Source organism: Colletotrichum fructicola, assembly GCF_000319635.2.
Source record: "Colletotrichum fructicola Nara gc5 chromosome Unknown KSG_Nara_v1_contig04, whole genome shotgun sequence".
NCBI lineage: Eukaryota > Fungi > Ascomycota > Sordariomycetes > Glomerellales > Glomerellaceae > Colletotrichum > Colletotrichum fructicola.
In genome coordinates, this window is record NW_027094054.1 from 5,801,446 (window position 1) to 5,823,308 (window position 21,863).

A 21,863-nucleotide genomic window follows, 5' to 3' on the forward strand; every position below is an offset into this window, starting at 1 on the left:
TATCGGTAAACTGACAAGATGCCCGAGTCCTCAAACCATTACTCTTGCAGATTGTACTCAGTCGAAGTTGCAGCTCCTTGCTGGTCTCGTTACCGTTTCTCGAACACCCTTGCAAGCGACTGGATGTTAGATTGGAAGAGCTTCAAGTATTGATTGGTCGACTTTCTCTTCGATGTCAAGTTTGTGTCCTTGCCAACCTGATTCTGATGGGGCTCATGGCGATTGCGGGCAAGCAGGGAACATGATAATGCGACGTTCGGGTTTAAGGGCCAACATTTAATTTCCATCAAAGACATTGCCAATGGCAGTCTTCATTCGCCAATGGAGCGTTGATCGGACAACAGTTGCGGATCACATGTGCTGACCCACCAGAGACCGCTGTTCAGCAAGTTGTACCCGAAAGGTAGCATTCCCACGACACAATCACTCCGCCAAGGGCCATGCAATAGACAAAAGTATAGATTTGCGACACAAAGATAAACATAAGTGTCAGTAAGATCGATATATCGAATAATTCATTCCGCTGCGCCGCGATGTTTCAACTCTTCAAGCATATCAGTGAACTCCTGCAAGCCGTGTTTCTCACTCATGTCTTTGAAATATGGCAACTGCTTTTTGAGCCATTCGGTTTCATGTCCTGCCTCTGGGATAGCCATGCCACCCTCACGGACTGCCAACATTGGCGTGAACACCACCATCAAAAGGCTCTTGTTCCTATCCCGTACCCCCTTCCCCGAACCATGTGATTTGTCCTGAACAACTTCGTCCCATGCGTCCTCGATGTCAGCTGCAAGCTTGTCCCAATCTGCCTTCGTGCGATTTGGCGAGGTGCGGACAACAGCAACGACTCGGTTAGAGTTCGATGAATGAGGCTTGCCGGCCATGAAGTAGGTATCCTCCGCCGGTGCGTCTTCTTGTGTGATAAAGTTTACGTGCACGAAAAAAGACGGGGTATTGAACGCTTTGCAATGCAAGTTGGTGATTGATGTAGCGATTGCCTGACGCTGGTGCCCTGCCAGTGGGTACGTGTGGTAAACCTGATAAAATGGCATGATAATAATAGTAGCTATCGATGTTATCGAGGTGAAAGTTATTACTGAAAGTGAAACTGGACATCCGGACGGAAATGCAATTTTAAATAGGAAGCATAGTCAATTATATTCACTTCACTATAGACCGCCTTTAGACGCCTAGGCTGATCAGTAATCGTCAAGTAGATGAGTATACCATAAGTCAGTGTTGAACGACGTCACTAGGTGACATGTGCGGGGTACACAATTAACTTCCCAGTCCGACATGCTTGACGCTCATGTACACCGTAATGAACAGCACAAATAATTGAACTTGAGAAGTACATGGATTGCAATTTGCATGTGACATCCAACAGCTGGTTCAGCTTGAGTGAATATGCACAATGGAGGGGGTTGTTGAGTATATATGCCTATAGAGTCTACGGATATAGCCTTGAGCCCGCTGCGACTGCTCGGAGAACACCATTTGCCTCAAGATCTCGGACAAGACTTGCCAAGTGGTAGTCGCATCCCCTCGCCATCCTCAATGCCATCGTGACAGGGAGATATTCAGTGTGCATGGACTTGGTGCTGTTGTATGGAACTTCGCCGATTGGAACAACAACTTCCGGAGCCCCTGCCATGACTGGAACTGACGAGTCGTCAAATCCAAGCGGCGGTGTAGTCCGGGCTTGGAAATATTGGTCGCGGTACGAAGGCTCGCCGATGGACCAAGGGTATATGTAAAGTCCCTCAGAGCAAGTCTTTGCATCCTTTCTGCCGTAGCCCTCGGTCTCGTACCAGCTTTTGAAGATGGAGATATTGCGGAGGGCTAGCGCGTAGACGTCATCGGTTGCGTGAAGCTGACCCCATTGCCATCTTGCCAGGGGGCCTGGGTTGATGTATGGCTGTCTTCCATCATACCTGGCCGCATAATCCTCGAAGAAAGGTTGCCCATGCAGTTGCCACTGGTCGTGAGAGACGAAAACCCCGTAAGTCAGATAAAGCATCTCGTTGACGTCTGCAGTCAAGTTACTGTGCGTCTCCATCCAAAGTTGAGTGTAATTGGCAGGTGTCGACTGAACTTGAAGGAATTGCTCAAGCTTTCGAACAAAAGATTCAATCACTTTAGCGGCTCCTTCGCTGGACCCTCCAGACCATGCCCCTCCCTCCGCCGTGGAACGATAGATCTTCTTTGGATACGAGGAGTGGTTAGACGCAAAGTCCGGGTACCAAGCTTGGGTCACCTTAGCCCATAGACTACCGCTTCGTGCAAACATCCCGGCGGTATCTGAGACGGGGCTCAACGGGATGACATGTTCCAGCGAAATGGCTCCTGTCGAGGGCCTGTTTCCAAAGATTCCTTGTTGTCCTGCCGGACCACGCATCGAGCCACCGGTATCACTGCCAACCGCCAAATCTAGCCATTCGTACGCCGCAATACCAGCACCAGGGCCAGTAGATGAGCCGCTTGGATCTTGGTATCCGTCGCCACGTGGGTTGAACGGTGCGTGCAAGTCGACCCAGTCAGCTGTCGGACGGTCGCCATTGGCGAACTGAACTGTGCCCATCTTCCCTACGAGGATCGCTCCAAGATCAATCAACCGTTGGATAGATGGGGCTGTCTGGTTCTGTCGCCCATATAGGTAGAAGTAGGCCCTGTTTCCTCCACTTGTGGCGACACCCTTGACGTGAAAGATGTCCTTCACACCGAAGCGGAGGCCGGCAAGTGGCTTTTCCTGAGTCGCAGTGTAGTGAAGCCGAGAGGGCACCGCAATGCTCTTCGCCATGACATTTTCAGTGACCGCCGGAAGCGAGGTAAAACCTCCTGCCTCGTCACTAACAACTCCTTGGACAAAAGCCAAGTTATCGTCATCGTACAGCCGATACGCCTTGTAAATGTTCCCGCTATGAACCGAGATGAAGTATGGACCCTTGGGCAGGTCGAGGCTCGCACTGAACGTCTCGACACTTGAGGCAACCCCTTGAATCTGGGACGATGAAACCATAATCGAGGTTCCCAATTTTTGAAGGCAGTCAGAAAGCTCCGAACCGTCAATAGTCATGTTGTCCGCCATATTGAGACGAAGGTACAGCGTTTGGAGAAAAGCTGGCTGAAAAACATCGTCCGAGGTCTCGTAGGTCGTTGTAGTATTCAAAAGCTCATCTATCAACAGCGCATAATTTGAGAGCTCTAGAACAGTCATAGGCAATAAATCGGCGTATTCTATCGTGGTATTCCGGAGAAGGTCGGTTCGCAGGTGCCCAACGGGAACTCCTCCGGAATAATAATGGACACCATTGATCCGGATAAGGCGCCCTTGGTCCACGTGGGCCGTAAGAGCCAGTGAAGCTAAAGCGAGAGCAGGCACAAACCACATGTTGTCGCAGGTGACTCGATGAATATGTGACGTTCGAATGAAGCACGCAGATCACATAGCTTTCAGTCAATTTGTATTTAAACACATGCAACTTGGCACCGTTTGCCGTTGTCAAATTTCCGTGTGTCAATCATCGAGAATGCGTTAGTGTGACACGGGCTATCAGATGAGATATGGCCGATAGACTTGCAGCTTATGTCGGACTCGCCTAGTCCGCATACATATTTTTGATCGGTGTCTTCGAGCCGATAGCGGCCTCACGACCCACGGAGCCGGATCCGAATCCCTGGCCCCCAACGGAGGTAACGGGGTTTAGCTGATCCGGATTGGTTATCGGAACGGGATGCCTGCGAACCAAGACCCCAATGTCAGCAAGCTACGTTGGCGCCAGCCCAGCGGCCCACTTAGCAGTATCCTTATCTTGCGCCGGAAGCCAGCGCGATGGAAGATAGTCAGATTGGATACTCGTGATAAGACCGAGTGAACATCGTATCAGACAAGAGACTGCGAAGTTGAGATTCTTGAAGTACAAGGTGCAAGATATTGACCATCTGGCCTTTCTTATGACAATTTCCCTTGCCACGAAGACTGCAGTTCGTGATAAGCATTTATGGTCCGACAACGCTTGACGCCAAGCCAACACATTCACATTCGTCCCCCTTGGGAGACAACCATATGCCAAGCGAAATCGCGCCTCTTGGCGATAATCCACTCCCCGCAGCTGGCGGCTGTTGCCCCGCGGCTATGTACTTGGCAAATCGTGACATAGGTGAACCCGTGTTGAATAGCAGTGACTTCGAAACTCTTGCGCAAACATTCGGAGAGTAGAGATTAGGATGAGAACGAGACCAATTCTGTCTCGCAGCTTTGCCCGACTATACTCGATTCGCTTAGACATTCATCAATATGTAATCATCGTCGGGCTTGATGCACCACCTCGAGAGTCGAGAGGCCCATTCTTCGCCCACTTCCCGATTGTACGAGTAAGTCATGTGGACCGAATTACTTTGCGAAGACAGTGAACAAGATTATCTCACTATATAAGCTTGACGAAGTCAGGAAAAACTCTCGCAGGACCGTCTGAAACACCCTGTACTAGGTTGCTTGTATGCCTTTTTTACAGGAAGACCTTGTGCAGGGATTGGATGCTATTATAACGCCGTGGTAGCTTTCAGGTGAAGTCAGAGTGCATGCATGCAATCAAAACCCTTCTTCGGTTAGTTGACCTTGAGACTCATGACTGAGGACAACAGAGAAAGACTTCGAGAGTATGTTACTGTTGTTTCAAAGAGCTCAGTGAGCGCTGCCAACAGATATTACAGTAGTAATGTCGCTTGGGGCGGATAGCGGCACTCGAATCACGAGTCCAAAGTTTGATATATTGCTGACACTAATGTTGGGCAGTTTATCCGTGCCTTAAAAGGACTCATCTATGGGTACCCGTTAGACTGATCCCCCAATTTTAGCATTCAGCTCAGACCATGATGCGCCATCCCACGCGGGCCTTAATGCGACCCAAATGCGTGTATTAGACATTGAGGCTCAACAACCAAAGAACAGCGTTTGTCCTCTGAGTATTTCAAACCATTCTCGATCCAATTCGTCCATCGTCTGATTTCTGACAAGAGACGGGAGCTGCCTTGGCGGAGCCATTCAGGAAAGGGGAGATCGACCACAGCACCACTTCGGATGGCGTCCCACCAATCGCGAATTTTCCGCAGCGCATGCCGTGTCATGAAACCCCACGACTTTCCATGTTGGTTCATCTCAAGCAAAACGTCAGTTCAGAACAATCTCGCTTGAATCGACTGAGGGAATGGGGCATTCAATGTGGGGATCAAGGGATGACGGAGCGCTCCGTTGGTATTGATGGTGGAATTACTGCGGCGTCTATTTACGTTTCAGAAGCAACAAATTGATTAAATCCGAGCGGCGGATTGATTGGTGGATCAACCCGCAAACGCCTCCTTTCGGAACAAAAGTGCGTCAACCCTGTCGAGACAGCGTCAGGGGTCATCGATGGCTAGACCCAATTTCAGCTAAACACATCGCGCCTGTTCGGCAGTGGTCCTTGGCAGAATTTGCGCCGTGTAGATGGTATGACGACGAAATAGAGTCGATAATTGCGCTGATATAGCAGACATTTTGCGTTAGAGTCAAGACTGAGTTACGGGTACAGCCTACAGACGTGCTCTTTTCCGCACTCTCCAGGCGTCAACCCTGAGTAATGGCTTACATGACCCATCAAACAACCCGGATATCCATTCCGCCCGCCAATCTCAGGACTTGACAACAGCCGATGTCATTTTCCGGCTAGTTCGGCGAAGATCACCACTCACTCCAGTGCAAGCGCCCAAGCGAGATGCAACCTCCTTTCCAGAACAGTTGTATTCCCGGATCCATCATGAACCCGCCGTGACAAACCCACAAAAACCATTATGATTGAAACAAGATGGATCCGAACTCGCGGGTACGGCTTTCCACCTTCGTTGATGCCCTCGTATAGGGCGTAGCGCCAGCTCGAAGGCGTGTGACCTTTTCGGATTCGGTCAGCCGGATATGCTTGACTGAGTTGGAGGCAGAGACTTATAAAGAACGCGATCCTCTCGCCAAGTTCGGGGTTCTTCTCTAGGCCAACAACTTCAGCAATCAACTTCAATCGCTAGTCGATCTTTTCTATTCATTCAACTGCCACTCTTTAAATCACTACCAAATCCAGTCTCTACCAACTACTACACACACAAAATGCCTTCCACCAGCCAGATCGTCTCCGCCCTCGCCGTCACGGCCGTTGCCGGCGTCCAGGCCGCTATGGGCCCTGCCTTCAGCACCGGACCCGTCTCCTCCGACTCTTGGATCCGCGAGGCTACCTCTACTCTCGTCCTTCCGGCCGCCCCCGCCAACAACAAGGGCGACGCCTCCCTCTGGGTTGGCATGGGTACCTCCAACGGTGACCTGATCCAGTCCATTGCCGAGAACTGGAACTCCAACAAGTGGTCTGCCTACGCCTACACCCTGATGTCCACCGGTGCCAACTCTCAGATGCCCGTCCAGACTGAGGGCACCGACGCCGCCGAGGGTGACAAGATCACCATGCACTGTAAGTTTCGCTGCTTCTAATGGTGTAAATACGCAATTCGCTAACACATCTACTACAGACAAGTACGACGATGCCTCTGGCAACTACACCCAGACCGTCTCCCTGAACGACAAGGTCATCTCCACCCTGTCCACCAAGGACGGCCACGCCCAGGGCTGGGGCTCCGCCGTTGAGTGCGCCGAGGAGGACTGCGGTACAATCGGTGCTCACTCTTGGATCAACACTAAGATCATCCTCGACAAGGCCGACGCCAACTACATCAACACCATGGGCAAGGGCCAGGGTGTCACCGGCGACATGAGCACTAGCGACGGCGGCAAGACCTGGGTCGTCACTACCATCGAGATCCCCGAGTTCACCTTCGGACAGTAAGCGGTTCCGAGCACGCAGGTTGAGCCTGGCTTAGTTGAGGGGTGGCACTTTTTCTTCCATTGTACCTATTATGTCTGGACATAGCGTGCATTTTATACATACCACTGGGCAAGACAGAACAGTCCATGTACCAAAAGCTGTAAAATACCAAAATATTTGATTGTTCAACTTCTGTGTCTATGCGTGCCATCAGTGACCGGTGTTGTTCGGATCTATACGAAATCCAACTCAATCTCTGTCCATCACTGGGCAGGTGAAATCTGTCGGTTTGGACTACTTTCCTTCATCTTCCTGGAAGCCTCGATCTTTGAAGTGCCATCAGCTATCTCTTCCACGCCCTCAATGACAGTTGCATTCAGCTTCTCGGCACCCGATTCGAAGTGTACGACTCCCTCAAATAAGGCGTCGATTTCCTCGAGAGTTTTTCCTATTTGAGTCAATTCCTAGCTTGCCACTGACGTCACCGAGATAAATCCAGTCTAATCGTACAGGAGCGCACATACCTTTGGTTTCAACGAAGAGCCACCATATTATCGCGAGAATCCCTAGGTTCCAGACTGCGTTGGTCGCGTAGAAACGCCAACCCATTTTCTCGAGCGCAACAGGAAGTATGTAGGTCATCATGACGCAGAAGGCAAATCCTGTCGCTTGCGCCAGGGCAAAGCCCTTCGCTCGCTGACCAAACCGGAGAATCCGTGGCGGATAGGTGTAGTTGAGAATCATCCAAGAGCTGAAGGAAACGAACTGGAAGATGAAAATGATTACCACAGCCCCAATTCCAAAGCTCGATTGCTTTTGAGGGTTGGCACTCCCCAAGACGCCGAGGAGCGCCAACATAGCCAGACAGAGCGTCATAATAGCGGTGTTCGCAAGCAAGAAACGCTTGGCACCAAAATACTCGGAGAACCATACACCAAAGGCAACGGCGAAACAGCCCCAAATGCACAACCCAAGGTTGACGAGAAGTGTTGTCCGTGCTTCGACGATACCGGCAGATTGTACGACCAGAGTCAAGAAGTATGGGAAAGTGTTTGAGCCGGAAATCTGGAAAAAGATGTTCGTCAACACCACAATAGCAAAACGGCGACGATCAGATGCTGTTTTGACCAAAGCTCCCCAACTGCTTGCGCCTGACTCTTCAGACTGCTTTTCGAAGTGGATTGTCTGGAGCATCTGTTGGTATTCAGCCTCCACGACGACGTCCCGTTCCGCACTTGGCGGGTGCATTCGCATAAGGACTTCAAGTGCCTCGTCATTTCGATTCTGATCGATCAGCCAACGAGGAGACTCTGGGACGAACGCCAGCCCAATGATGGCCAGTATCGGCCCACCAAGCTCTCCCAGAATTGCACCTCGCCATGCCCAGTCCGAGCCGGCAAGGTAAACTCCAAATATTGCAGCTCCACTGATAGTTCCAAAGACGGGCATAGCGAGGCTGATGTAGTTTGTCAACAAACCATGCCAGCGGCCTGGAGTGGATTCGGCAACCAACGAAGGCCCTGCAACGCTATTAATTATGAAGGCCATTCCAAGAATGAGCCGACCGGCAAGAAGTGTGGGTTCTGCGAGTGCATTAGTTCCAAGACTTGAATGACACAACACATTCTCACCATTCTTTGCGAGACCTTGGGTTATTACCGCCACAACGGCGATGCTGTTGCCTACGGCAAGGGACTTCTTGCGGCCCACCCAGTCCACCAAGACCCCAGCGATAGGGCCTGCGAGGAAGCTTCCTACATTCACGATGGCGACATTCAATCCGATGTATGTTGCATTCAGTCGGAAGTCTCCATTTTCCTTGTTAGTTCAAGTCCATGCATTCGATTTCTTTTCTCAAAGCTGCACTAATGGTAGTTGGATATTATGCTTACATTCATAAAAGCTTTGGCTAAGCAAGAGTTGATTGATCATGCTGGCGTCGTATGCCATATTGGCCATTGAAAACATTGCCGTCAGCACACATGCTGCGATGGCCCCGTAGGAGTTGAAGTAGATAAACATGTCCCTGAGTTCGGCTTGGTCTTACTGGTTGGAACAGAAAATGTTGGTGCATGAAAACAAATTATAGTTGGGTCTGCTATCTGTCAAGCTCACAGCGCATGACCAGATTGTTCATATTTGAATTTTGTATCATCCCAATTTTTCTCTTCTTTCATATGGCCAGGATTCCAGGTATGATGATAAGCTACGATTGCCAAAACCCTCAAGAGGACAACGCTTGCTAACACTAAACTGTGGATGGGTATGTTTGTGAAGGCGAACCAACGAAGCGAATTGTAGATAAGCTCATGCAGGTAAAAGACCTCGGTTGACGGCTGTTTGCTGATAGGAAGCTGGAAGAGCACAGACTAGAGATAAACGGAGTTTTACGTGAGTGGGCGATCTGCTGAAGCCAGGTCTGAAGTGGGATCTGCAGGTGGGATACCGGCACTAACGGTTTGCAGCGACACAACCACAGTGTTCTGCATGATCATTGCCATATCCCAGAACATTGACTTTATGTCTCTACTCCCTTATCAAGCCGGGCATAGATAAGGTAGTCTGTTTCATTCTGGCCTGGCGTTGATAGTGACCTGTCATTCGCATATGGTGGCTCCCTACTGCCATCAACAACAAACAACAACCTGATACGGCCGGTATCCCATACGACATTCCATCGAGTGCTTCGACGGCACGATTCGCGATCTGAGATCTTAACATCATGGGTTTCAGCAAAAGTAACACGCAATAACCTAATTTGTGCTTCCAATGCAGGAAGTGCCCAAACATTCATTTCTGACACAAGGAAGCTCGCTGCATTACTAGGTAGGACTCTGATGGCTGTTTTCCACTAGACGCATATTTCTGGCTTACGAATTGGAGGACCTTTGGTGTGGCTGACCAATCTTCTGAATGGTATTGGGAAGGGGAGAACGAACCCCCACACGCCCGCGGACAAGGGTCCTCGTCATAGATGCAAGTGCCACTGAGGCCGGAGATAGGCAGATGGTAGAAGCCGAAACAGATCCAACGTGATTCACTGCCTTGATAGACATGATGTATTATTTTGCAGTAGGCATTTCCTGGTGTTCGCGACCAATCTGCTCGCCTTTTGAAGCAACCAGCACTCTACCGAGCGGCTTTCGAGTTGAAGGAATGGCAGCTTTCAACCCAAACATACCTGAACTGGAGGTTCAAAGCAATGGAAGCTGCCGGACATGTGTTGAGCAGGGCTTTAGTAATGCCTGTGACAAGAACCTTCCGTGTACGGCTGCCTTTGATCACCAGAAGTCATGTTTTCAAGTGCTGATTAGGGGTCCCTGTCTTAGTTTGCAACCGCTGTCTCGAAACTGGAAGGCTCTGTGGTGGTTATCATGCCCTTTACTCCTGGTCACATAGCAGAGACCAAAGCCGAAAAACACAATCACTAGAGCCTGGCTCGTCTAATGGTAAGTGTCCGACAAAATGTAGTTAGATCAGCTAACAAATATCCTCCCCAGCTCTTCTATTTTCTCTGTCCTCTCTCGGCCTTCCGTCCGATGAGAACAAGTTGATGGAGCACTTTATTAGTATGTGTTTGGCACCTTAAAGATCATCCATGGTATATGGTACGGGGCTTACTCCGTCTTGCAGAGAATATTGCTCGATTATCACTGGCCGTTGATTATGATGGCAACGGCTATCGGCGGCTCGCTGTCGTTTCTCTGAATGACACGGCCCTATTGAATGCTATTCTCACGGTTTCTAGCTCTCATCTCAATCGTTGGCATGGGCGCAAGGATTTCGCGCCGAAACTCCATTTGCGAAAGGCGTTGCATCATTTACAAAAGAGATTGTTGAAGCCTGCACAGGCCCGTAGCGAGGTCACTTTCATGACGATGCTGCTTCTGCTCATCTACGAGGTGCTCATGCCCCCTAAGCCCTGTTGATCAAGCATCTAACCTCCGCCTTCTAGCTTTGTGAGGGTACACAGCGCTGGAAATACCACTACGAAGGGCTACTGACATGGGTCCGGTCACGAGATGGGTGCTCTGACGTTGACCCCTTCTTGACTGGCCTCTTGGGGTTGGTAGCGACACAAGTGATTCTACACATGCCAGGCCTATTCAGAGAGAAAGCATACAGTTTGCTGAGCGTTCTCTTCCCTGAAGCTCGCAGCCAAGACTCTGTTGACGTGCTATCTGGGTTTTATGTCGGCTTCCCTGGACTTTTGGTATGTTGCCGTCTTCGGGACTCCTCAACACCGTGAGAGCATACCTCATCAGGCACTAACAACCAAAGGTCGAATCTGCTCGCCTGCACGATGAGGTAAGGCGATTGAGAGCTTGTTCAACTGATGACGGTATGCTTGACATGAGAGCGGTTTATGGGAAAGCAAAGGAACTTCAACGGCGCATTCAGGCAACCCAGCTAGGGCCAGAAAATCTACCTTCCCTTGGCATGATTGGAGCGCAACAGTGTGCTTCCAGCATTTGCGACAGCCTTGTTCCTGCCGACATCTTGGACACTTTAGAGGTTCGACAGGCAGCCAGAGCATCGGCTGAGGTGTTTAGACATGCCCTCCACATCTACGTCTATCGTATCATTAACAACCCGACTGTTGGAGGAGACTGCCCAATGGAAATTCGGTCAAGTGTCGACGATGTGTTTCAGCTGATTCCCCATATACCTGATACTGTTGGGCCCGGCAGCTTCCTTGGCTGGGCTCTTGTTGTTATCGGCGCTGAGATTGATGCTCTGGAACGAAGACAACACATCAAGCGGCGGTTGCAGAGCCTTGCCACGATGGCGCTCAACCATGGGGTGTTAGCTATATCTGTTTTAGAAGAGGTATGGCGCCGACGAGACATGGCTATATCAGGGCTGAGCAATAATCGTCTCTTCAGGTGGGAAGAAGTTCTTGAGGACATGGAAATTGACTTGGCACTTATATGAAATGGCTTCTTACACTGCTAGGTCTATCAAAATCTTGAACATTATCTACTAGGTACGATACTCTACATCCCTTCACTAACTCTTTTTCTCCAATTTTACGAGAAGCCCTTTTTGGATGGTGAAAAAGCGACTGAAGACGGAGACATCTTCACTGGGAGAGCTCCAAGTGATGACATATCTGAGCACAATTGTCGGGACAAGTTTGGTGATCTCCAACATTGAAATGTGTTGTCCACTGCAAGTATGACGGCCGGCGCCAAACGGAATCCAAGCACGTTTCATTTGGGCCAGTTGCTCAGGCGTGGCCTCCAACCATCTTTCGGGCGAGTAGACCTCGGGATTAGGAAATACCTGAGGATTGCGGTGAACTACCCAGGGGTTGATACCGACCTCAACTCCTGGTCCAATGTGATACTCATTTCTGTCCCCATCGCGGAACACAGCGCCTTCCGGAGGAACTCCTCGAGCCAGCATCATCCCTACCGACGGATGTAATCGCATCGACTCCCATATGATGGCAGATAGGTACGGCAACTTTGATGCAACGCCATAAGGCACCAGAGCTTCTGTGTTATCAAGCCCCGCATCCCGTAACTCCACAATCAGACGATGAGTCACTGCTGGGTGACGGATCAAGTCTCTCAGAATAGCTCGAAGAGCTGTAGATGTGGTATCCCCTCCCGCAGTAATGTTTCCAAATATGTGCGTGTTAATCTCTCTGTCGGTGATCAGGGAAGGGTTTCTGGTCTGGTTTCGCAGCAGTCGAGACAGAAAGGTGCAGGAGGTCGCTTCATCATCTCCAATCAGAGCCTCCTTCTCGGCGATCGTTCGGTATGACGTAGCAAGACTCATGACTTTGTCGAAGACTGATTCCTTATCGGTCAGGCGATTCAAGAGTCCCGCCACGATGCGATTGCCGAGCAGAAAGCGATGCGCCCATGGAATTTGGCCGATCTGAGCAAATCACATCGTGGTAAGCGAGCTGACTTGTCTTCTCCGCGGACCGATAACAGTTACTTACACAGACAAGGTACCCAAGACCATCTTGCAACTGTCTGCAAAAGCCTTTGGGATCGCCGCTATTAATGAAGTCTAAATCCCGACCGAAAGTGATGTTGAAGATTGTGTCCATGGCGAAGAAGTGCATATATTCCCCTAGGTTGCAGATCGCTCCGGTGGAAGCATAGCAGATGTCCAAGTGCTTGAGCAAGTTATCGATAGTTTTGTCCACAAGAGGCTCGAGCTGGACGAGAGCTTGTAGGGCATAAGCATTTGCCGCATTCCTCTTCATCCTCGTATGCGTCGCCTTGTCGGCGAGCACTAATGGATCCGGAACTAACCCTTCTTCATCGTGAAATCTGATAGGTTCGTAGAAGCCCGCCTTAAAAAAGTTGGATGAGATGCCGTAGATCTTTTCAATGTGTGCAGGATCAGAAATGGAGACAGTGCGAGGCCCAACTCGAACGAAGTTGCCGTATTTTTTGTGCAGTTCCAACTCGTCTTCGTGGGAGTTGCCGCGGTAGATAGATCGAATTCGTGGAATGATTGACACTGAACTCAGGAATGGACCAGGAATTCTGTGCAGATTGCTGGAGTATCGAGCTTGAATCAAAGATATGCATAGCAAGAACACAACAACAAAAGGCCAATAGACCGCTAGTGTTTCTTTGAAATTATCAATTGACAGCATCTTCAGATAATAACAAATAAGATGAAAGTTGAAGTTGAATGCATGCGTTGATGCACTTCGTGGCGTCCATGCTCTTCTTGAACGCTGCCGATCATGTGGCCCGCGGGATCCGTTGTCTTGGAGTTCGATCTTGGCTTACGAAAGAGCGTGTGAGTCTGGATTTGCCGACAAACTCAATGGAATCTTGCATCAGATAGCTGCTGATACGCGGCGTGGCTCAGTTGCGGTGGCCCGAACTGCCGACGGGCTTTTTCTATCGCGGCCGTGTTACCCCAGGCCTATCGGACATAAGTACGGACCTTGGCAACGCAAATGTCCGACGCGAATGCTGCGGCCGGCGCAACAGAGATACGCTGTTGTCAGAAAGTCTGAAAGGCAAGAAGAACTGGTGTTGTAATTATTGTATCGTTGCAATGATTCACTCGCAAGCTGGTGCAGCGATATGGCGCTATCATTTCTCCGTGCTTGTGGTCGGAGTTTTATGATGGGCGTATCATCAACGACATCTTTTTGGACTTGCTCCAAAGCAGAAGAGAGTACACAACGTTGAGAAATATTAAGATAGTCGAATTGAACAAATTATTCCTCAAGAATCTTCACCTGTCAATGCATTTGAACTTGACTAGTTATCCGTCTATTTCCAAATACATCACTAAACACACTTCACCATGTCTATGACATTTACGCTTCATGACGCTCCAGTCACGGCTACGGAGTCGTCTCAACTTCTTAATGAGCCTAGGTTCACCCTTGAAGCGTTTGACCGATCAGCCTCCCTCAACAATATTATTCAGTCTCTCAAGTACAATGGCGGAGTCCGCATCAAAGGCTTTCTCAGCGCCCAGGAAATTGCGGAGGCGGAGCGAGCCGTACGTCCGCATGTGGATGCCGCCTCGTATGCCAGGTCTGATGATCAGACCAAACGCTTGGCTCGCCTTCCTGAGTATGCACCTGCTCTCACACAGAGAATCATTACAGACGAACTTTATCTGGGAGTCATGGACAAATTTCTGTCCGTCAGCCACACCTCCTGGCTTGGCCGGAAGCGGTTTGTAGTGACTGAAAAGCCGATCGTCGCTATGTCGTCCATTTTCGAAGTCGGACCGGGAATGCACGTTCAGGACTTGCACCGAGATGACTCCATCTGGTACAACAAAGTACCGGCCATTCGCCCTGAAGACTACGAGTTCGGTCGCGACAGCAGCATCAGCTTCTTCATTGCGGGTACTGACACTATGCGTGCCAATGGTGCCACGCGATTCGTGCCTGGCAGTCATCTGACCAGATTCGACGAACAACCAAACTCAGAATTGGCGATTGATGCTGAACTCAAGGCCGGTGATGCCTTCTTCATGCTGTCGAGCTGCTACCATGGTGCAGGTCAGAATACCACCGAGGATAGCAAAAGGCTCGTGTATGCTTTGTTCATGCAGCTGCCCCATCTCAGACAGGTAAGTCGCTCCCCAAATACTTTTATCTATACTCTAACCTGAAAAAAACCGTAGGAGGAGAATTTTGCGCTCTACTTACCTCACGATGTTGTGAAGAGCTATCCCCTTGAGGTGCAACGTCGGCTCGGATACGATGTGGCACTGCCGAATCTTAGCTGGGTTGATCACAGCACACCACTGGAAAGCGTCCTGAAGCAGAAGGGTGCAGACAAGCGTGTCATTCCGGGATACAACCCGGTCGAAGGAATTGCCGACGAGCGCTCCGTACAAGCCCACGAACTTCGGGTAGACGCGCCCAAGACGGTTGCTGTGGCTTAGATTGTGGCTTCTCTTTGCAAAGTAGTATTGACGTGTCTAATGCCAAGTCATTCTTAGTCTACTAAAGCAACGCTTGACCTTTGCCTGTGTATTCATCCGTTGGTGGCTGTCAATGAAGAAGTGATGGATTTGTCGTCAGTGCAGACTACGCGCAGGACTTTCTATGCAAACATGCTGCAATTGATTCAAGTCTTTCTAGGAACAAAGTCATCTACTCACTCGTTTGTTCAGAAGCTCAGATCTGAAACCAATATCTGTTGTGCCGATACAACTACGTAGGTACCTTCGAGCAGCTGTCCTTACCATCATTCACAAGGCGTATATCACGAAGCCACATCTTTTTCTAAACTCAATTTCATTCAAAAACCACGCGACTACTAATTGCAATCTCTAACCTCATTTCTGTACCAAACAAGAACATCAACTCGCCATGACTGCAACCTGTGATTCCACTCCGACCTGTGTCTCCATGGCTTGCTTACACTGGGCCTCATCTGGAATCATGTCATCCACCTCAAAGCTTGTGTTAACGGCCTTCTAATTGTCGTCTCCAGGGCGAAACTGCATGATTTCGCCTTCGGCCGGCAGAGCCAAATCAAAAAGAGACCCAGGCTTCCCAGACCGGACATCGCCAGCAAGCTCGTCAAAATGTTGGTCGACGTTCGCTCTGGCGTCGTGCTCGAGAATCCAATCCGGACGACGAAGCTTCAGAGCATCCGGGTGCTGCTTCACAAATTCAGGCGTCCATTCGATCTCGTGGTACTCGTTCCGGTTGGACACAGACGACATGTGGATGACGTGCTGGCGATGAAACCTGATGCGTTCGAATACTTTCATTGCCAGCGGCACATCGCCTTTTGCCTTGTCAAGGCACGCCGCCACCGCCGCGCCGTCCTCGACCGATTGCGAAGCCCCTTGGCCGGATGTTGGCAAGTGGCAATGTGCGGCATCTCCGAGGACAATCATCCGCGGATGCGGGCCCTTTGGCAGCCACGTCTTCAACGGATCGCGCCAGACCAGTTTGTAGTCGACAAGATTTTCGTCTGGTGTGAGACGCACGACCTCCTTGAACAGCTCACAGAAGCCCCCTTCATCAAGGCATGCCATGACGTCCTGCTTTTTGCCAGGGAAGGACCATGACTCTCCGATGTCGTGGTCGTCCTTATGCGTCAAGACCCAGCCAAGATCGCGACCTTTGTTCCAGCTGTAGATGAGGCCATGGAGATCTTTACCCACCCACATTCCTGTGAAGTCGCGTTCGGGGTCGCAGAATCGACTCATGTAGATATTCTTTCGCATTTCAGGAGTGAGGGTGTAGAACGCACGATAAATGGCGTAGCCCGAGTTGACTTTATGATCCGGGAGCTGAAGAACCTTCTGCCGGGCCAGTGACCTGGGACCGTCGCAGCAGAGAACTACGTCTCCCCAGACTTGAAGCCCGCTGGCGCAACTGACGCCGACTTGGCGATCGATACCTTCACGTCCCTGATCGACGTAATCAACGACAGTCTCTCCCAGTCGAAATACCACTCCGAGGCTGGCTGCATAGTCGGACACCATCTCGTGCATCTCTCCACGGTGACCGGCATACTGCCTCTGAGCATGATGGGGATATTTGTGCCAGGCATCCTCCATCAGATACTCGCCCTTGGCGTTGTAGAACTTGAAGGTATCATTCCGATTGATGCAGATTTGTAGCATCTTCTCGGCAATCCGGCCTCCATCCCAGGACTCAAAGATCATGCCGCCGTTGGCAAATAAGTCGATGACATCTCCTTGTGTGCGGGATGTGGGATACGTCTCGACGACCACGACATCCATTCCCCTGAGACGACATTCAATGGCACTGGTGAGGCCACAGAATCCAGAGCCTATGATGACAACTCGAAGCCCGATGGCACCTGAGTTCGTGGCGTCAGGGGCAACACTTATAAGGGGTTTGGTGGGCGGGTTTTCTGCCATCTTTTGGTGGGAGACAATCTATCAAGTCTCGTCGATGTACAATATTGTAAGAGTAAATGGACTTAGGTGATAATACTGAAAGCGCAAGTACGAATTTGGCATTAAATGGAAGTGTGTTGACGTTTGTTTTATTTGACTCAATCAGACAGTGCTTCATCGCAGTCCTTCAAAGTTTAGGCTTCCTCTACAAAGACCATAAATCAAGAGCTTGGAATCACTTGACGTCACGCTGGATAGTTTTGTCCGAATCCCTAAAGTCCGTATTCTTCAGCTGAAGATAGTGGACTCGGGCAAGTGGCAATGTCCGAGGCACACAAAACTCATCTGATAACCACCCCAAACAGACGGTTCAACTTGTCTCTCGAATTTGTCTGCCCATCTCTCTCTGTCTCCATTACTTCCGTCTTGAGGTTTAGGGATTAGTCCGCTAGACCTTTCCCAGACCCGAGATAACCATTTTGGAGGCGATGGTGAAAGCAATCAGTGAATGATCGCCAATTCTCCGCCGCAATCTTATTTTGCTCTATCTACATGCAGCAGCATCTATCGCCATGGCCAGTAGATGATAGGTCCGGACAAATATGCAGTGCATTCTACATTCGCCAAAAATGGGATGGCCTTATCTTTCCATCCTTGCCGACGCGACACGCCCATGCAAGATGGAAGCGACCGTGACGAGAGTATCCCGCACTTTTACCAGCATTGTTCACAACGAAAATTTCCCAATCTTATTCGCAACATCTAAGAGACGAAGGCCACCAACTTCAAGGCCACCGACGATGCATCATGCAGTCGCTTGCCTGCGAAGAGTGTAGGAAGCGGAAGGCGAGTTTCAGTCTGAGCACGCTGGTGCAGCTGTAGCTGGCGATTTTTGCTGATCCCACTTAGGTTCGTTGTACGGGAAATACGCCATGTTCAACGTGTGAGAGACTCGGCACCAAGTGCCACTTTGAACTAAATAGACGAAAACGCGGTCCCCGTCCAAAACATGCCCAACTCGACCAGGACAAGAACGTTTCTACATCTGGCCCACGCAGCATCTCCACATTACTAGAGACGTCAACTAGAAGACTTCCTCGAGTATTGGAAAGCTCCCCACTAGTTGGTTCCGGCGCTACGAGATCGCAGTTGAGTTGTGGTCATGCCCATAATTGGCGAGCAGGATTAATCAAAACCATGGGACAAGAGAAGTACCTTGTCAAAGGGTCAGTACCCTAAAGAATTTGATTCACTGCTCTCGCTGTGTTGACACTTCGTGGAAGCGCAAGTATATCCGCTGACGAAACAATGCATTTGGTCTTGACCTTCTTCGCTACAGTCAATCGCCAGCAATGTCCACTCTTGCCCTTCTGCTACTTCCTATCGCTCCTAGAAAGCGGTCAAGCAACACGTCACCTCTGTCACGCCATGTGCGCGGCAAGTGTTCCCTTCTCGAGACAAAGCGTGAGATCAGCTCCATTCGATTGTGAGGTCTTCGCGTCAGATGCACGAGAATGCCTCAGTTCAGGCCACGAAAACACCCTTCAGTTGAAGGTTCAGCGAATCCTGAGTCTCGGCGTTTTGTCAGTGTTCGAGACATACCAAGGGCGTGGACTGCAAGCTTGGTATGATATAAGTGAGATCAGTCTTCGTTGTTCGATGATGTTTGATTTGAAGTCGCCTTGAGCTGACTGGTCGATATAGCAGCGATGGCAGCGGCATCCATACCTCCACTGCGACAATCTCTCACCAAGGTTGACGAGGAAATATCACAAATATTGGACAGAATAGACGGTCATCTCAAAGTCGCCAGCGCTTTTCAATCGATCGGCCATATTATTGAACCTTTTGGGACTTGCTCCTTCAAGTGGCCAGTTCTAATCGACGCCGAAGACCACGAATCCGCGAATACTTTGATACCCTCTATGCTACTCCCTCAGCTTGCTCAACTGCTCCTTCGATGTGTTGCGCTGGCACGGGAGGACATGACGCAGATGAAACCTGCGCCCTGGTCTATCGATTCAAGCTTCATGGCTCTGAAGCGTGACTTGGATGCTCTCTACGCGCTTCATGCCGGAGATCTGGCTTTAACACAAGAGACCGTGTGCTCGGTACTGCATGATGAGCAGCATACTGGAGAGCGCCTCACCACTCTTACCATGTCCTACGGAGCCCGAATCCTACTTAACAGAGTCTTCTTGCCGGTCGGTGTGGTGCCATGGGACCACGCTGGCACAGCGGAGTGCCGTGAAAGGACGGCGTCTAAGGACCAAACAAACCACCGCCACACCAGGAAAGAAATTGTATTCCCTTCCGCTCCCGAAGCCTTTCGGAAGGAACGGTCTGTTGCATGCATGGATGGCGCTCGCCGTGCCACGCTTTTATGTCGGAAGATTCTGGAACTTGACATGTGCCCAGTGCGTTCTACTCGATCATTCTTGATTCTCTTCGACTTGACATCTCAACTAACTGAATCCAGCCTCCATTCCTCGGGTATATCCTTTTCCTCGCAGGAAGTGTATTTTTAAGTCAGCTTCGCGCTGAGAATGACCACGCTCGCCGCAACGAATCTGTCAACCATCTGAAAGTAGTATTCACTGTCCTGGGTACCATGAGAACATTCTTCAGCCCGGCTCATTTGTGGATTGACACTCTGTTTCGTATACACGCACTCCGTCCTCTACATGAATCATCTTTGCCCTCAGGCTCTTCGGTCCACCTCTTAAGTAGCTTCTTCGCACGATTCCAGGGCCTTTCCGAACCACCATTTTGCCCTATGGACCCAGCGGCTATTTCAATGATCAAATCTCAACCTACGAACGCATCTAAGCTATATGATGAAAATCAGCAAAGCAGGAAAGATGTGTCGGTTGCAGGAGGGGGCCTTGACGAAAAACGAGTTCGAATGTCGGAAACCGCTCCAGGGAAAAAAGGAGCATCTTCGCAACCCTCTCCCTTGGATGACTACGCACGAGCAATCGGGAACGTAGTTGATGATTTGGATAAAGACGAGGCCAGCATAATTTGCGTTCGCAGCTCTACGACTGAATTTGATTACATGCAGTCACTTGTCATGTTGGCAGATCCGGCTCCCGGCAAATCGACATCACAGGCAAGCCTGTCGTCACGGCATGAACGCGTGTCTCATCGAACGGAACCACACTCACAAAACATCCCGGCCATCGCGGCGGACAACCAGTTGCAACAGGCTTCTTGCGAAGCTTCCGGTGGGCATCAACTGACAGCAGAGGAGTTTGATGCGATGATCGACGAAGCCTTGTTCCCAAGCTTTGATGATACTGTTGTTAACGACGCCATAGACCGTGATCTTGGCCCTGGGGATGGACCTACTCTACTATCGAATCAATGTCCACAGACTTATGATGCGACCGCAACAGTCCGATCTCCACTTTCTGCGTTTCTAACGGATCTTTCAAACGAGGGAGGTCCTGGCTGGGAATTCTCACTTATACAATCATCTCCTATTCATAATAGGTGATGAGAGTGGCGCATTGAACTTGCTCGGTCTTTTTTTTTTTTTTCCCATTTAGTTGCTAGGTTCCTGTTATTCCCTATGATCTTGGATACAAATTCTCCAGTCCAACTCTCCATACCTTGGTAGGCACTTATAGTTCCGCTGCCGTACCTTCCCTAAGTCGTAACACATAGTATCAAATATGATAATCACGGCCAACCACGGGTCGAAATGTTGTTGTTTGTTGAAAGACGAGGCGCTCGAATTCGTGACAAAAACCCGCTCGTTCACCATTGCGAGTCCTTATCTTTTCAACGATTCCTATAATTGGTGAGAACAGGTCATGCTTCTGATACGGGGTTGCGTACCTTATGTGCATTCCTTGGAGCAGCTGATGTGGGGGAAGGCGGCATCGTCGCAGCAAACCTTTGCCCCAAAGGGGAATTTGCTGCTCACCCGCGCATTCTGGCATCCGTTGTTGTCGTTGAGGCAAGCATAGCGGCCGCTGTCTGACGCGACGCATTTCTTGCAGTCGGCTGACACAAGAGAGACACTCAAGAGAGCGCAGAAGAAGGTGATGAGACGCATTTCGGATGTTGGGGTTGAAAGTAGCTAGAAAGAGCGTGAAGATGATAGCTCAATACTGCAAGCTAAGGGCGAAATCTATTTCGTTTTTATATCCATTTGCATTGGCCCAAGAATTCATTCCTGATAGCCATCCATGTGGTACGGACACTTCCTCATTACTTAAAGAGGGCAGGGGTAAGTCATGTGGTGATAATGCTGTTACTAGAGGGCTGATCGATCTCGGGGGATCACCCATGGGCAAATAAGGTTCAGTGGTGCATCGTCCGAACCGGCAAGTAGTACACTTTCGCCCTGACAACTCCCTCATAAGGCCTTTGCTCGTCTATTCCTCACATTACTCGTGAATCTCGTCTAGTGCGTCTATGGGATCTGGTAGTGATCAAGTTTGCGCGTCTAGTTTTCTGTCGCATCGCTCAACATCGTGTAGTGCACCGCCGTATCAAAAGTAACGAATAATTGTTAGCTAGGTTCCTAAGTACGAATCTTCATGAGGCCTCGGGACCTCAGAACTCATGATGAGTATTCTTGATGCAAAAGTCCAACGCTCTTAGGTGGAGCCTCATTCAGACTGATCGTCGGCATGGTGACGTCGCCGAGATGAGGAGCTGAGGTAGGTAATATAA

At 50.0% G+C, this 21,863-nt stretch overlaps 6 protein-coding genes across 6 annotated transcripts; 2 read left to right on the forward strand and 4 right to left on the reverse strand.

Annotated features, from left to right (window-relative positions):
• Nucleotides 1–1,450: 1,450 nt before the first annotated feature.
• Nucleotides 1,451–3,088, reverse strand: AMI1-4 (Amidase 1; the record flags this gene model as incomplete). Its single annotated transcript, XM_032027981.1, has 1 exon — nt 1,451–3,088. One exon carries the CDS (start codon nt 3,086–3,088, stop codon nt 1,451–1,453), a length of 1,638 nt encoding a protein of 545 aa, XP_031892169.1.
• A 3,048-nt stretch (nt 3,089–6,136) lies between these two features.
• On the forward strand, nt 6,137–6,863 carry CGGC5_v008491 (uncharacterized protein; the record flags this gene model as incomplete). Its single annotated transcript, XM_032027992.1, has 2 exons — nt 6,137–6,491; nt 6,550–6,863. 2 exons carry the CDS (start codon nt 6,137–6,139, stop codon nt 6,861–6,863), a joined length of 669 nt encoding a protein of 222 aa, XP_031892170.1.
• Nucleotides 6,864–7,105: 242 nt separating this feature from the next.
• CGGC5_v008492 (Lactose permease) lies at nt 7,106–8,792 on the reverse strand (the record flags this gene model as incomplete). The annotated part of the gene is made up of 4 exons (XM_066152022.1): nt 7,106–7,290; nt 7,367–8,425; nt 8,474–8,650; nt 8,735–8,792. The coding sequence occupies 4 exons, from the start codon at nt 8,790–8,792 to the stop codon at nt 7,106–7,108; spliced, it is 1,479 nt and encodes a 492-aa protein (XP_066008673.1).
• A 3,060-nt stretch (nt 8,793–11,852) lies between these two features.
• tropD (Cytochrome P450 monooxygenase tropD) lies at nt 11,853–13,467 on the reverse strand (the record flags this gene model as incomplete). The annotated part of the gene is made up of 2 exons (XM_032028016.1): nt 11,853–12,731; nt 12,799–13,467. 2 exons carry the CDS (start codon nt 13,465–13,467, stop codon nt 11,853–11,855), a joined length of 1,548 nt encoding a protein of 515 aa, XP_031891860.1.
• A 668-nt stretch (nt 13,468–14,135) lies between these two features.
• swnH1-3 (Dioxygenase swnH1) lies at nt 14,136–15,236 on the forward strand (the record flags this gene model as incomplete). The annotated part of the gene is made up of 2 exons (XM_032028028.1): nt 14,136–14,918; nt 14,973–15,236. The coding sequence occupies 2 exons, from the start codon at nt 14,136–14,138 to the stop codon at nt 15,234–15,236; spliced, it is 1,047 nt and encodes a 348-aa protein (XP_031891859.1).
• A 537-nt stretch (nt 15,237–15,773) lies between these two features.
• On the reverse strand, nt 15,774–17,198 carry roqM-2 (FAD-dependent monooxygenase roqM; the record flags this gene model as incomplete). Its single annotated transcript, XM_032028039.1, has 1 exon — nt 15,774–17,198. One exon carries the CDS (start codon nt 17,196–17,198, stop codon nt 15,774–15,776), a length of 1,425 nt encoding a protein of 474 aa, XP_031891858.1.
• Between the last annotated feature and the right edge of the window lie 4,665 nt (nt 17,199–21,863).